The sequence below is a fragment of the Sinocyclocheilus rhinocerous genome, unplaced genomic scaffold, assembly GCF_001515625.1.
Source record: "Sinocyclocheilus rhinocerous isolate Xijiao unplaced genomic scaffold, SAMN03320098_v1.1 scaffold1306, whole genome shotgun sequence".
Taxonomy (NCBI): domain Eukaryota; kingdom Metazoa; phylum Chordata; class Actinopteri; order Cypriniformes; family Cyprinidae; genus Sinocyclocheilus; species Sinocyclocheilus rhinocerous.
This window is the reverse complement of record NW_015630031.1, coordinates 213322-227308: the sequence shown is the minus strand read 5'-3', so window position 1 is coordinate 227308 and position 13987 is coordinate 213322. Positions and strand designations below refer to the sequence as shown.

Sequence of the window (13987 nt, the reverse complement as noted above, 5' to 3'; positions counted from 1 at the left end):
TCGTCAGTAATTGTTCAGATGTTGACTCAATACTGCTCAAGTGACATCTTGTTTAATGGTCTCTCTTATAGGAGGCTGAAGCTATGCTGTAGTGCAACTTCTATCAGCAGGGCCACAATGTTTTGGACAGGTTAACTTGATTTCTACGAACAGTATTTTTGTCAACAAAATGGCAAACGTTTTCAACAGGCATATGAAATTGTAAAAGAGGAGAAAAAAAAAAAACAATCACAACATTATGTACATGAGATTGTACAGTTTCCTTGCTGTTACACATAACAGCATAATACATTATAAAGTGCACTAAAACTCTCCTGAATAGATTTGAGAAGCAACTAAATTGTACTAATAGTACGTCTCACTCTTTCAAACTTCAAACTAAAACCATCATACACAGACACACATCTGTTGATGTCTGTGACATTTAGTGCCATTTAAAAAAAAATATATCAAATTTGACAATGACTGTTTTGCACGGCCAAGAGTTGCTTACTATCATTGACAATTCCATTAGAATGAACTGTACATGAAAAATAGCAGAAACACCAAACCACAGTAGCTTCAGTGTTAAAGTAAGGAGCTGCTTCTAGAGAACAGTGTGGGGAAACTACAGTAATAAGGACATGAGAATTAATGATTTCATCATACCAGATATGGTCAATACAACTTCCTGCTACGTGGCCTGAAAGGTCTTAATTTATCATTTTGACTTTCAGTTGGAATGTCTTTTGCCAAGGCCACTACAGCACATCTTGATTTTGAAGGGGTAAGCCATGGACCCAATGACTTCATTTTCCATCTTCTGAAATGCAATAAGGTTCAAGTCTACTTCTGCCCTGCTTTAGTGAGAGGGAAAAAAAGGAATGTTAAAACAGCTAAAACTACATGTTTGCTCAACTGATGAGCAGAGACGTTTTCAGCATGCACACAAATGTTTGAGATGTCGTGACACTGGATGAGAAGAGGAGACTGTGAAGAAGGGAAAACCAACACTAAATAGAAGTGACAGCAAAAGCAAGTTTGGGACAGACAGGGAGATTCTTAGAACAGGAACCTTTACCAATTTCACCAAACCAAGCCATATGTTTACAGCCGTCAGTAACACAGTTCTCAATTTTTGATCAATTGGAGAGTGCTGTGGATTTTTGTTTTTCAAGTAAATCCCATCACACATGAACGGGACCTTTTCCATAATTTCCTCCTTACAGACTCACATGAAATGCTAATTCTACGCCATTCATTCACACTGCTACAAGAAAACTAATGAGTGGTTGTTATACACTCATGTTCATGTTCACCACTCTCTCTCAGGCCAATGAACTTAAAGGACACACATACAAAACATGCATCGGTCTCTTTCGCCATCTCTTTCACTCGCTCTCACACTGACCTGCAATGTACTTTGCTCCAATTAACATAAACATGCTACCCAGAATGTAAAATGTCTTTTGCCAAGGCCACTACAGCACATCTTGATTTTGAAGGGGTAAGCCATGGACCCAATGACTTCATTTTCCATCTTCTGAAATGCAATAAGGTTCAAGTCTACTTCTGCCCTGCTTTAGTGAGAGGGAAAAAAAGGAATGTTAAAACAGCTAAAACTACATGTTTGCTCAACTGATGAGCAGAGACGTTTTCAGCATGCACACAAATGTTTGAGATGTCGTGACACTGGATGAGAAGAGGAGACTGTGAAGAAGGGAAAACCAACACTAAATAGAAGTGACAGCAAAAGCAAGTTTGGGACAGACAGGGAGATTCTTAGAACAGGAACCTTTACCAATTTCACCAAACCAAGCCATATGTTTACAGCCGTCAGTAACACAGTTCTCAATTTTTGATCAATTGGAGAGTGCTGTGGATTTTTGTTTTTCAAGTAAATCCCATCACACATGAACGGGACCTTTTCCATAATTTCCTCCTTACAGACTCACATGAAATGCTATTCTACGCCATTCATTCACACTGCTACAAGAAAACTAATGAGTGGTTGTTATACACTCATGTTCATGTTCACCACTCTCTCTCAGGCCAATGAACTTAAAGGACACACATACAAAACATGCATCGGTCTCTTTCGCCATCTCTTTCACTCGCTCTCACACTGACCTGCAATGTACTTTGCTCCAATTAACATAAACATGCTACCCAGAATGTAAAAGCCCAAGGGAACACTACTGAAGATACTAGTCTCCTCTGTTGGTCATCCAGAACACAGGTCCATGTCACGCAAGACAGTGGAAAGAGAAAACAAGTGGGACAATTAAGTAACTACTGATTTTGTCAAACCAAAAAAGAACATTACTTTAGAGTTTCATTCTACCTGATCCAGATAATCAATAACTTTGCAGAAAACAAGAAACAGAAACAGGACTTTGTACCTCTCTAAAGTGGAAAGAAAGAGAAAACAAGTGGGACAATTAAATAACTACTGATTTTGTCAAACCACAAAACTTTATTCTTCTCCTGGAGATGGAATTTACTTCAGAGTTTAGTTCTACCTTCAACCAGATAATCAATAACTCTGCAGAAAACAGGACTTTGTACCTCTGTAAAAAAACAAAACAAAACAACCATTCCCCCTGACTTTGGACATTCTGGGTCAATACCTCTGGTTATTGATTACTACAAACCTACATCAATCTTTGACTACATTTGTGGGCCTGGTTGAAATTGGGTTTTTTGTTTTTGTTTTTTGGAAATGGAACAAACATGAGGAAATAGGTTCAGATTTTCAAAAAAAAAAACCATGCATGATTTTTTTTTACTAATTTAAATATCAATTATTTTGTATTAATTGCATTTGCATAAGGTGTTTCTCTGATTAGTTGATCGATTGGTTAATTGCGTTAAATCAAATAATAAATCAATAAATAAATAAATAAAACACACCATCTCCATTGTTGACTGGTTCTGTGGTTTCCCAGTTCATAGCCCTCTGAACAGCTTTCTTCCAGCGAGCATATCGCAGTTCACTCTCTGCGCAGAGGAAAAAAAAAAAAACACACCCTAAATAAAGTTGCAGATGAAACTTGAGTTTGTGTTCACACTTAGCAGGTTTTGCCCGATTAAAACAAACGCTGTGAATGATGCCATCCAAACCTTGGTGAGCACAAAACATCAGCATTGTTTACATTCAGCATGCGAGCGCTATCTACTGAACATAAACAAAGCTGATTACGTTCTGGAGTATTCTCCAAAATGGCGGAAGACGGTACCTCAGGGAGAAGAATTGTTGAATAAATTGTTATTATTATTATTGTTTTCTTTGCGCACAAAAGTATTCTCGCTGCTTTGTAAAATTACGATTGAACCACTGATGTCACATGGACTATTTTACCGATGTACTTGCTACGTTTCTGTGCCTTGATCGTGGTAGTATCCTTGCTGTCTATGGGAGGGTCAGAGAGCTCTCCGATTTGATAAAAAATATCTTAATTTGGGTTCCGAAGATGAACGGAGGTCTTTGGAACGACATGAGGGTGAGTAATTAATGATAGAATTTAAATTTTTGGGTGAACTATCCCTTTAATCATGAACACAATGTTATGGCCTGCAAGAATCCATAAAGTTTTTCAGTATTACACTAAACCATGTTGCAAATTTAATAATCTCAGCAAGTGGCATGCAACAAAATGCATACGGTTCATACAATTTTCATTAGTTATGAATTGGTGTGTGGTGCACTTTAGATTTCATTACCCTCTGGGTTGATCTGAGGTTCAAATTTTTCTGAAGTGACCTCAGTGAGATCTTCTGGGTTTAGGCTCCACACACTGACCCCCTCAGCTGCTCCTGCTGCCATGGCAGCACCCAGAGCTGTGGTCTCAGGCATGGATGGCTTTACTGTAAATAAATACAAATTACATCACATATCCACCCATCTGGAAATACCATTACAATTCCATTTACACCAATGTTTACGTACATCCTCATATAAAGCCTTACAAGATGAAAATGTGCATCTTACCGACTGGGATACACAGTATGTCGGCCTGCAGCTGCATCAGTAACCGGTTGGACGTCATGCCTCCATCAACCTGGAGCTGGGACAGATGAATACAACTGTCCTGGTTCATTGCATCCAGAATCTGAAACAAATTTGAGCATCCATTAGCACCCTAAAAGTTTTTTTTAATAATCACGGATTTATTTGTGACATGCTCAAAAAAAGCACCCCTATCCTTAAGACTGTAAAAATAAGTAAGGGATAATATACAGCAAACTGACCCTGCAAAATAACCTCAACAGGGTGATCAGGAAATTAATTGGATAGCTAACTGTATATTATCCTGCTTATTACACATCTATTTATAAAACAAATTAATATGAAAAAGATTTGAGTTTAATTATTTATTAGTTTACATAGAACACAAAAGTCCTTCAACAGTTAATATTCAGAATCAATTATTTTAGAGAGCTATGTAATAAGAGCATATAATCATGCAGATGCAAACTCATGAAGGGATACCTCTCGTGTCTGGAAGCAGACAGCTTCAAGTGCTGCGAAAGCCAAATGACTCCTATTGGTGAACTGTGTTAGACCACAGATGATTCTGTTGTAAGCAAAAAACAGAGGTTCAATGTTGTACATTTCACATGTAATAACAACTGGGCTTCAAATAATAAACTCACTATAAAATTCACAATTGGATTTTTTTTTTTTTGCTTCTAATGCCTTTCTCTAATCTAATAACTTGTTCTCCTTAGGCTTTAGTGTTTTTACATCGCTTACATCAACTGAAAATGATCTTTCAAATGGATGTATCAGTCACTAACCCTCTAGCGCTTGGTTCCCAGTATGGCGCATATAATCCAGAGAATGCAGGGACGAAATAACAGCCATACGATGTGCCAACGTCAGCAGCTAGTTTCTCTGGGGTGAAAAGTGAAATGTTTAAAATGAAATATTCCAAAACTGGGCTAAATGCTCTTGCATTAGGGTATAAATAGAACCTTTACACAAACAAACCTAGTTCTGTAGAGGTTTGGATAATTCCGAGATTATCCTTTAGCCAACGCACAACTGCTCCTGCAATGGCAACTGAACCCTAGAAAAGAAAAACTCCAGTTGAGCAAGAGTGCAGTATTGGCTACTCTAAATCACAAAGTAATTATGAGAAATGAATAGGCTTTTCATGTTTGTGAGAGTGGAATGAAATAGCTGCCACATAAACAAAACATGTGCATTGCTTTGGTAAGAAATAATCTGCCAGGAACATAATAATGTAATAAACAATGTCAACATTCAACAACATTACCTCTAGTGCATAGCAGGCTGGCTTGTCACGCCCAAGTTTATATGCGACCGTTGTCAGGAGTCCATGGTCCGACATTACAGGCTTTAAGATATAAAAAAAATCCAATGTAGATTAAATTTAAAAAAGGAAAATTTATTTTTGAAGCTTGAATGTATTTTTGTAGCAAGTATGCTGAATACCTTTGTTCCTACGTTTTTAAGCAGGAAACAACCAGTCCCATAACTGTAAATAAATAAAAACTTATCAAATGTACAAAATCACAACATCTTCATTTAGTCTAAGTGCACATTTTTGCATGTTGACAAATTAGGCTATGAGGAACTGAGAAGACAAAACAAAATCATACGTATTTTTGGCTTGTCCGTCCTTGAAACACATCTGTCCCACCAGCGCAGCAGACTGGTCACCAAGACACTGTAAACAGATGTAAAGTCACTTTAAAGGACATCAGAAAGTATTTGCGAATTTCTGTATTTTTGAGGATCTGAAGACACTCCACTTTATATGCATTATGATTTAATTGTCCAACTCAACAAAATAATTATTTTTACACACACACACACAATTTAGGGAGCAAGACAGAAAGACACCGTAATCTTTCTAAAAAATAATCTAATAATCTTACCCCTGATATGGGGACACCAGTTAAAGGGCCAGATTTCTGTAAGAAAAAAATGTATATTAAAAAGTAAAACATTAGGGGAAGAATTTAATAACATACAAATGAATGTAATAATTAACATGCATTATACAGCCCCCTGCTTAAAGCCAGAATTCAAACACTTGAGTCAGATTAATAATTATCAATTCTAATACTTTAGTGGACATGAGCATCTTTGGCAAATCATCTGCTGCTGTGTGTTGCAAGTATCTGCTCTAAACATACTCCACAAAAAATAAGAATAATTGACTCCAAGCATGTTAAAAACTGTGAAAAGCTGCTTCATTTTCATCACTGCAACTCAAGATGGTGTGGCTTCAGCCATAGTGAATGAATAAAGAAGAAAAAGGGAACAAAGAAAAGGACCATAGCCAGAAAACTACATGAAAAAGCTCTAAACTCCAAGAGATGTTGGAAAGGACAGGCAGTGCATTGGGCGACAAGCCAAAACACAATGAAAAACAATGACAAGATCACCATCCGGTACATTTCCAATAAGACCTTATCTCAGGAATATATAAAATGCACTTACAACAAAAATATGAAAAGCATGTTTGCTCCATATTGGAAATGCACCAACTTCTGTGATGACAACATGACAGCAGTTTTCCCAGACATGACAGCTAGAGATACTCACCAGATTAGAGCTGATTTTCTATCAGTCAGCCCAAAGAGATCACAGAACACAAAATATAATCATGATAAAGAGGGACACACTAAAATCTCCAAAGGGTTAAATGACTGCTCCACAGCAAAATTCAACTTTGGATGGAAAGATGTTATTGGAGTTGCAGATTGTGTATGTACAGTTAAAGAATAAACAGTTAATGTTTGACAGACACTGCTCTGGAGCAAAGATCATTTCTCTCTTGTCTATTTATCACAACAGAATCCTACCAATGCATTATGTAACAGAAGTACAGAAAGAAATTCTCTCTTTGGGGTCAAACACTTACCATTAAACCATAAATCTCTGAAGAACTTCTCACTTTTGGCAGGATTTCCATTGGTATATCAAAATATCTGTTATATATGTAAGAAATATATGTTATGAATAAATCTTTAAACACAGTAAAGGCTGGAATACACTACACAACTTTTGCCCAGATTATTGCCTCGATTTGCAGTTTGGTCACCAGTCCGCATATTTTAGGTAGAGCCAACAGATTTTATAAAATATAAAATAATAAATAAAATCCCACAGTGTATTATGGGCACAGACTCTGATTTTTAGCATCAGAGGATGTTAACAAAATTATGATTTGGGCTGATTTTAGAACAATATTGCTTTCATTTGTCAGATGTCTCCTAGCAATGAGGTGCATGTTTCTGAGCGAGTTTGTTGTGTTTGAAATAACTTGAAAATCTGGTAGTGTGTGATAGTCTGTCATTCAGTGTATGATGATCAGTTTTTCTCTTTAACCATTCACAAATTGTTAAGTGTGTAATGTGTGGTGTAGATTTTAAAAGTCATGCAGTGTATTCCAGTCTTAAAGGGATACTCCAAATCCAAAATGAAAATCTTCTCATTATTTACTCACTATCATGTTGTTCTAAATGAATGTATTGAATGAATGATGCATTTATATAGCGCTTTATTGTGTATTGCTGTACACCCAAAGCGCTTTACAATCATGTGTGGGGATCTCTCCTCAACCACCACTAGTGGTTACCAACAAACATGATGGTAATCCATATGACCCAAGTCTATGAACAAAAATCTTCTGACTCAAATGGTGTGTAAGAAAAATATCATTTCAAACATTTTTAACCATTGCTTCCAGCTAACTGTCATACACAGGTTCAGGAGGACATTGTGAAGCGTGACATAAATGTGTTTTTAAGCTGATGTGAGAAGTGACACGAAAGCCATCACTTTTCAGTGGAATTTCACAAACATGCTGACATTGAGGTTTGTTTCAGAAGACACTGATTCATCAACTTGAGTCATATAGAAGAAAAAAGTCATTTACATCTAGGATGGCATGAGGGTGAGTAAACGATGATGGAATAAAGCAATAAGCCCCAAGAAGCTGTGGTTTACAGTGAATTTATCCGCTTCGCGTCGTGCCTAACAACTCCCCTTAGCGGTTATAAATTCACTGTAAACCACGGCTTCACAGGGCTTATTAATAAAAACAGTATTCTTCCACCAAACAATGTAGTTCCTCAGAAACAGTTGTGGTTGCAACAAAGTGGTTGTCAAGCAACAGACAAACGTAAACAAAGGTGTATGTTTGTAGAGTAATTTACAACAGCTTTGAACGTGGCTCAGCCAATCAGAATCAAGAACCAGAACTATCCGTTTTATAATTTTCATTTTTTGGGTGGAGTATCCAACATTCTTTTTGACATTTGCATATGCAAACATAAGCTTTGGGCCAGAAAAATTTATATAAAACTATGTATGCAAATTTGTACTTACTTGCAGAGCTCTGGATCCCAGTCCATTGTGTGAATATTGAAGAGCATTGTCCGGCTGGCATTGGTTACATCTGTGCAATGAACACCTCCCTTCTTCCCCCCCGTCAGGCACTGAAAGTTAGGGGTTATCACAGATTATTTAGACAAGCTAAAATATTTACATCATGATCAGTTCAACAATGTTCCTGGAGTCCCCTCAACACTGCACATTTCTCATGTCTTCTTTGTCTAACACATCCATTTCAGGTCTTAGAATCTCCTCTAATGAGCTGATGACCTGAATCCGGTATGCTTGATTAAGACGACATGCAAAATGTATTCAGAAATGTGGTTGAGAACCATTAGAGCATCTGAATTCAATTCAAGACCAAGTGCTTGGGTTTATTTTTGAGTATCTGCAAGGATGAGTGTAATCATTAAGCAGTCTAAAAACCTTGGATTGCTCCTAAACCATGCACTGATTTCTTCTTTTACCATTAAACTTCAAAAACATACACAAACACTATAGAGATGCAGAAGAGAAACCTCACTGCCACTGCTCTTACCCAGATAAGCCAGGAGTCCACTGTTCCAAACATGGCCCTGTGAGAGAGCACAGCTTCATGGACCTTTTCAACATTATCCATCAGCCAGCGTAACTTCACTGCGCTGAAGTATGTGCTGATGGGTAGGCCAGTCTTGTGCTGTATGAAGCAAGAGAAGTACAAATATTTATTCAGTTTTGCAAACTTTGTGTACAAAGGGGGGGGGGGAGACTTCCTATCTGACATATTGAAAATTGTTTAACATTATAATGGTTTGTGGATGTAACTGTTCAAGATCATTTCAGTCTTATTTACAAGGAGACACTGGCACTCTCACCTTGAGATGGTTTTTGTTTTTGCCTGGAGTTTTGTTGATGAGCCTTTCTACTGTTGACTGGGTCCGCAGATCAAGCCAAACTAAACATCCAAACAAATCAGAAATTATTTGGTTATTTAATTCTGGACTGTAAAGCAGAAGATATGATTACTCATATACGGGGTGGACTTGTGGCCCACCACACCTGATCCCCAACACACCACACCAGCTCATTGTGTGTAGAGCAATTTTTTAACACCACTTACTAAAATGTTTTAATTGAAATAAAAACTTTTTTTTATGCTTATTACCATGAATGACTGGCATACTTCTTTAAATTGAAATTTGCCTATTCTTTTCTGATGTACATGACAAACAGAAGAATTTTTACTCTGCTCTTTTCTATACAGGGTCGCTAAAGTTGAATTACACCATAAAATCAGCCCATGTAACAAAAAGATTATATGAATATAGTGCAGAAGTCATGTGGACTGTCTTTATGGTGCTTTTCTTGTGGTAATATTTGTTCTTTGCTGGAGCTTAAAAGTCCCTGCTCACTAAAAATTACTTTATATTTTATGAAAAAACTGGGCCACATGGGTTTGAAATGATGTAAGATTAAGTAAATGATGACAGATTTATAATTTTTAGGCGAAAGGACCCTTTAACTGGACGCTTCCTTTTAAGCACAAACCTGAAAAGGACAAACCCAAAAATCAAATGGCTGCAGTTCATGAACCCTGGACTTTACTCAAAACTTGAATTTGTCTTGTCCAAGAGAGAGAACTAAGGCTGAAAACAACGACACACTTGAGTGAATGCCAAGTCTAAAGATGATAACTCTCCTAACTGAGTTTAATGAATCAATTTTCTTAGACAAGTGAAATCACCAAAAGGCTACCACAAAAGCCAAGTAACATTCACAACATGCAAACATTCACTCTTTATCTTATGTCTGATATGCTGAAAATGGCTATGATTCTTTTCCATTGCTCATTACACACAATGAGAATTACATTGTGTGAAAATTAACATAAGATTGAGAAGTAAGATGTAAGCAGCTGAACATTCTTCAAGTGTTAAACAGCGCTGTGCAGGAATTCCTGCTCGGCTTATATGAACAATTTCAATCCCACCTTCTTTGATTTGATTGGCCATTTCAATCATTTTGTCATTGACGAGCACTGTTACACTGCTGCACTGAGCCCGAGCATGCTAAATAGATTAATCATTTTGACTCAAGTGGGCTGACGAAGAATACGTAAATGTACTATCATTCACATTGTCCAGCGGCCCACCGGGAAAACTCCCAGTGCTCCAGATGGCCAGTCCACCCCTGGGCATATATAATATGAAGGTAATAATGTTTACCTATAGCATTATAAAGTGGTTCTCCTGTTTCCTTGTCCCAAACAAGGGTGGTTTCCCTCTGATTGGTCACACCAATAGCTGCAGACAGATTCAAACACGTGAAGAAATAAAAATAAATAATCATGAGCACGTAATGGCAGGTGAATGGAGAAATAAGTTGTCTTGTTACCTTTAATGTTCGAGATGTCAATGTTGAGCTGGGTCAGTTTCTCACAGGTTCTGTCCATGCACTCATACACAGACTGAAGAATCTCTTTTGGATCCTCCTCCACCCAGCTGAGGGAAGACAATAAATCATTTTTAACAGGTTATTATAGTTATTATAAAACCATAAACAATTTAGTTATTTTAAATAAACTTCAAATGAAATAAAATAAGAAATACATAAAAACGTTATTTTATACAACATTTCTCATTTTCATTTAGTTTAACTTGTTCTACAAAAATAACTCAAATGGAAATAAAATGTAAAAAAAAAAAATGTATAGACAAAAAAAAACACTAAGAAATATGACAAAAACACAAAATGACTACAACTCTAATTAAAATGAAAATGAAAACAAAATATACAATTCTAAACTATAATAGGATCTCAATGATACTAAAATAACCCTGGTTCTCACTACAACCAGCCACATGAAACTTGCATGATTCTTAAATATAGCACACTGGGCATAACACAGCTGATATCTCTGCTATCAATGTGAATTGAAGAAATCCTATTCAGCTCATCCAGAATAACAGTATGAACCAATAGTGAACTTATGATTTGAATCACAAGTTGTACTCTTACTATATTGCATAATCTATTGCCCCATTGAACCAGTGTGTGTCAACACAAAGGACACAATACTCACCCCTCTTTAGGAAAGCTCTGTTTAATCTCAACCTGATGGTGACTGAGAAGCTCTGCTGTTTTTGCATTGAAAACCTACAATTAAAAGAACAAAGAACTTTTAAGTTAATTTTTTTTTTTTTTACGTTTTTGATTTTTGAGAGTTCATTTGAACACAATGAACATTTTTGAGAGTTAATTTTTGATAACATAAGACTCCAACCTGCCCCAGTTCAACGTTCAGTATTAGAAAGACACAAGTCACAGGTATAAAAACGCAATGTTTCAGAAAGAAACACCAGAGTTGTGTTTCTGACTTGTACCTGCTGCAATTCAGCGTGGTATTGCAGTGATTTGTCACTGATGTTGAAAACTGGAATTTCCAGCAATTACTGTGATTGGCCGAATTCCTCAAGCGTGTGACGGAAATGTTACGCCCCTTAACACACTGTGATGCCGTCTCCCGGCACGGCGAGACAAAACCAGTAAAGCCCATTATAAACTCGCGTTTGATTCATCAGTGGCAAATTCTTTAAATATGAGAACGTACTTACAGGCTGTGAGTCAGAAGCACCAGACTGTCCTTGCAAAGTTGGAATTGCCCCACTTTATAGAAACAGACACCGGCATTGTAGGCTACTCTCTCAGTATTTCTTCAGCGACCAGCACGGATCAGCTCCAGGTATGACGTTTCTAGTCGTGTCCTCTTTTGGAAGGCCAAACAAAGTTGTTTCGTTGTGAAAGCTTCGTTTCGCTTTCACAACAAAAACACACAGCGCCTTCACAACATGGCGGCGGTGGCAACATCAATACTACAGCGAGAATAAAAGTTAAGCCTTCTTTCTTTGCGTGAACATTTGGGCGGCGTTATGCAAATCTTCCCACATCGTGATGTAGATATGTGGGGGCGTGTTAGAACGAGCCGTTTTAGGTAGGCGTGGTTGACTCTTAACTTTTATAAAGAATATCTCTTTGGATTTGAGACTTTAGTCTTTGCAACTTTACAGATATTCTTTATGCACCAAGAGCTTGTAACACTCCAAAGAGAAAGGAAAACTTGAAATCGCATCATATGACCCCTTTAATCAGGTTTTGACCTCATTCTGAGCTTTTCTGTGGAGTAACAATTCTGGCCACAACATTTTAACAATAGGAGTAATGTTTCTTTGTCAGGCCCTGGAATTACAAGCACACCCTCTTTAAACACAAACCTCTTCCTATTGGACACACACAGAAAAGATATTGAATTGCGTTGTCCACTTTTAGTGCCACAACCTTGTCGGATCTAACACTTATAGCCCACAATAGCCAACAGTAACATTTCTAACTGAGCACCATAAGCAGGGTTTCTGCATGTAAACTTAAGACTTTCTTAAGAAAATTTAAGGAACACAATGAGTTCCAACAGATCTCCACTACTTTTTAAATCATTTTACAAAAAAAAAAAAAAACCTTAAGGCTTGAATAGCTCTGATGCCAAATACTAGAATATAGAAATAACTTTACTGTACATTCTGATCACATTGCAAAAAAAACAACAACAAAAAAAAAGTGATGTTCTTGATTAGTATTTCTTTCTTGTTTAGTTTGTGGAATGGCGAATTAAAACTTTTTTAGACCAGCAGAAATCCGCACAAGACACGAATGGAATCAAAACACCTACACCCCAGACAGTATCTCATAGACTTTTTGGAGAAACTCATTTAAAAAGTTTGGATGTTCACAAAACATCATGATTACAGCTGTCATCATTGTGGGAATTAAAGTGTCTTAAACAAACATTTGAACTTTGTAAAGCTGCTCAAATCCAAACATTGTGTAACTGGGTAAAACGAAGATTATTAGCAAGATGAATTTCACAGATTCTGAGACACAAGCACTGAGCAAACAGAAAACTAACTAGAAGGATTGGCATTGTGCTAATGAGCAGATTCAGAAACTAGACGCAATCCACGTGGGTAACTGGCATGACAGAAGTCCAGCTGAACCGGCTCCGAAACATTTACCCGCGTTGGCAAGGGCACGGAGGACTCTCCAATCTTTGTCTGTATGCGAGCCACTTGAGCTCCACCACAACACGATGACAGTCCTCAGGATGCGACTTACCAGAAAGCGCGTGGAACTCGTGCCTTGGTCGATAGCGGCTACGAGGGGGCCCAGCGTGATCCTGTTCGACGATGCAGCCATTGTACCGTTCATTGAATCAGTGAGGGACCACAGCAGCCAGAAATGTAAGACTGGACGGACGCTGGCTGGCCTGACGTCTGCGAGTACGCGCCGCGGCACGTGATGACGTAAACACACGCCCCATTGCAGTAGGAGGGTTTGTCTATTAATAAACATCAGTATGGCATACACTATTTTCCGAAGGTATCACACGCTGGAATCTAAACTTTGGAGTTTCAACTTTTTATTATAGAGAAATGTAATAAAGTTTGTAATAAAACTGTACAGATGCAATAAATTATGTAATGTGACATAAGCAGCTTCACAACTCCTTGTTCAAGCTCTTGTTCTGTCCAGAATGGACTATTGCAATGCTCTCTTGGCAGGTCTTCCAGCCAGTTCTATCAAACATTTACAATTAATCCAGAA

At 37.5% G+C, this 13987-nt stretch overlaps 1 protein-coding gene and 1 long non-coding RNA gene across 7 annotated transcripts; both read right to left on the bottom strand.

The window, feature by feature from the left end:
- Window positions 1-294: 294 nt before the first annotated feature.
- On the bottom strand, window positions 295-1440 carry LOC107739814 (uncharacterized). 2 transcript variants are annotated; one of them, XR_001640034.1, is made up of 2 exons: window positions 1391-1440; window positions 295-836 (listed from the first exon to the last, which is right to left on the bottom strand). It is a non-coding gene; the product is annotated as an uncharacterized LOC107739814 (long non-coding RNA). The 2 variants fall into 2 exon arrangements; XR_001640033.1 differs by having other exon boundaries at window positions 295-839; window positions 1391-1436.
- Window positions 1441-1446: 6 nt separating this feature from the next.
- LOC107739812 (glycerol kinase-like) lies at window positions 1447-13675 on the bottom strand. 5 transcript variants are annotated; one of them, XM_016552016.1, is made up of 21 exons: window positions 13499-13675; window positions 11415-11488; window positions 10727-10833; window positions 10558-10635; window positions 9208-9287; window positions 8892-9029; window positions 8348-8457; window positions 6879-6945; window positions 6560-6577; window positions 5887-5922; window positions 5608-5675; window positions 5441-5483; window positions 5262-5342; window positions 4973-5051; window positions 4780-4876; window positions 4472-4556; window positions 3971-4091; window positions 3703-3846; window positions 2893-2979; window positions 2110-2196; window positions 1447-1559 (listed from the first exon to the last, which is right to left on the bottom strand). In XM_016552016.1, exons 1-21 carry the CDS (start codon window positions 13589-13591, stop codon window positions 1546-1548), a joined length of 1707 nt encoding a protein of 568 aa, XP_016407502.1. In that variant the 5' UTR covers window positions 13592-13675; the 3' UTR covers window positions 1447-1545. The 5 variants fall into 5 exon arrangements, with proteins under 5 accessions (XP_016407502.1, XP_016407503.1, XP_016407505.1 ...); XM_016552017.1 differs by having other exon boundaries at window positions 1447-1556; XM_016552019.1 differs by lacking the exon at window positions 2110-2196 and having other exon boundaries at window positions 13499-13674.
- Between the last annotated feature and the right edge of the window lie 312 nt (window positions 13676-13987).

Excerpts from the sequence above, each read along its gene's own strand:
- LOC107739812 (XM_016552016.1), bottom strand. The coding sequence starts at position 13,591 with ATGAACGGTACAATGGCTGCATCGTCGAACAGGATCACGCTGGGCCCC. Across the intron at positions 4,557-4,779 it reads TGGGAACCAAGCGCTAGAGG|AATCATCTGTGGTCTAACAC; the intron begins GTTAGTGACTGA and ends TGCTTACAACAG. Across the intron at positions 3,847-3,970 it reads CATACTGTGTATCCCAGTCG|TAAAGCCATCCATGCCTGAG; the intron begins GTAAGATGCACA and ends ATTTATTTACAG.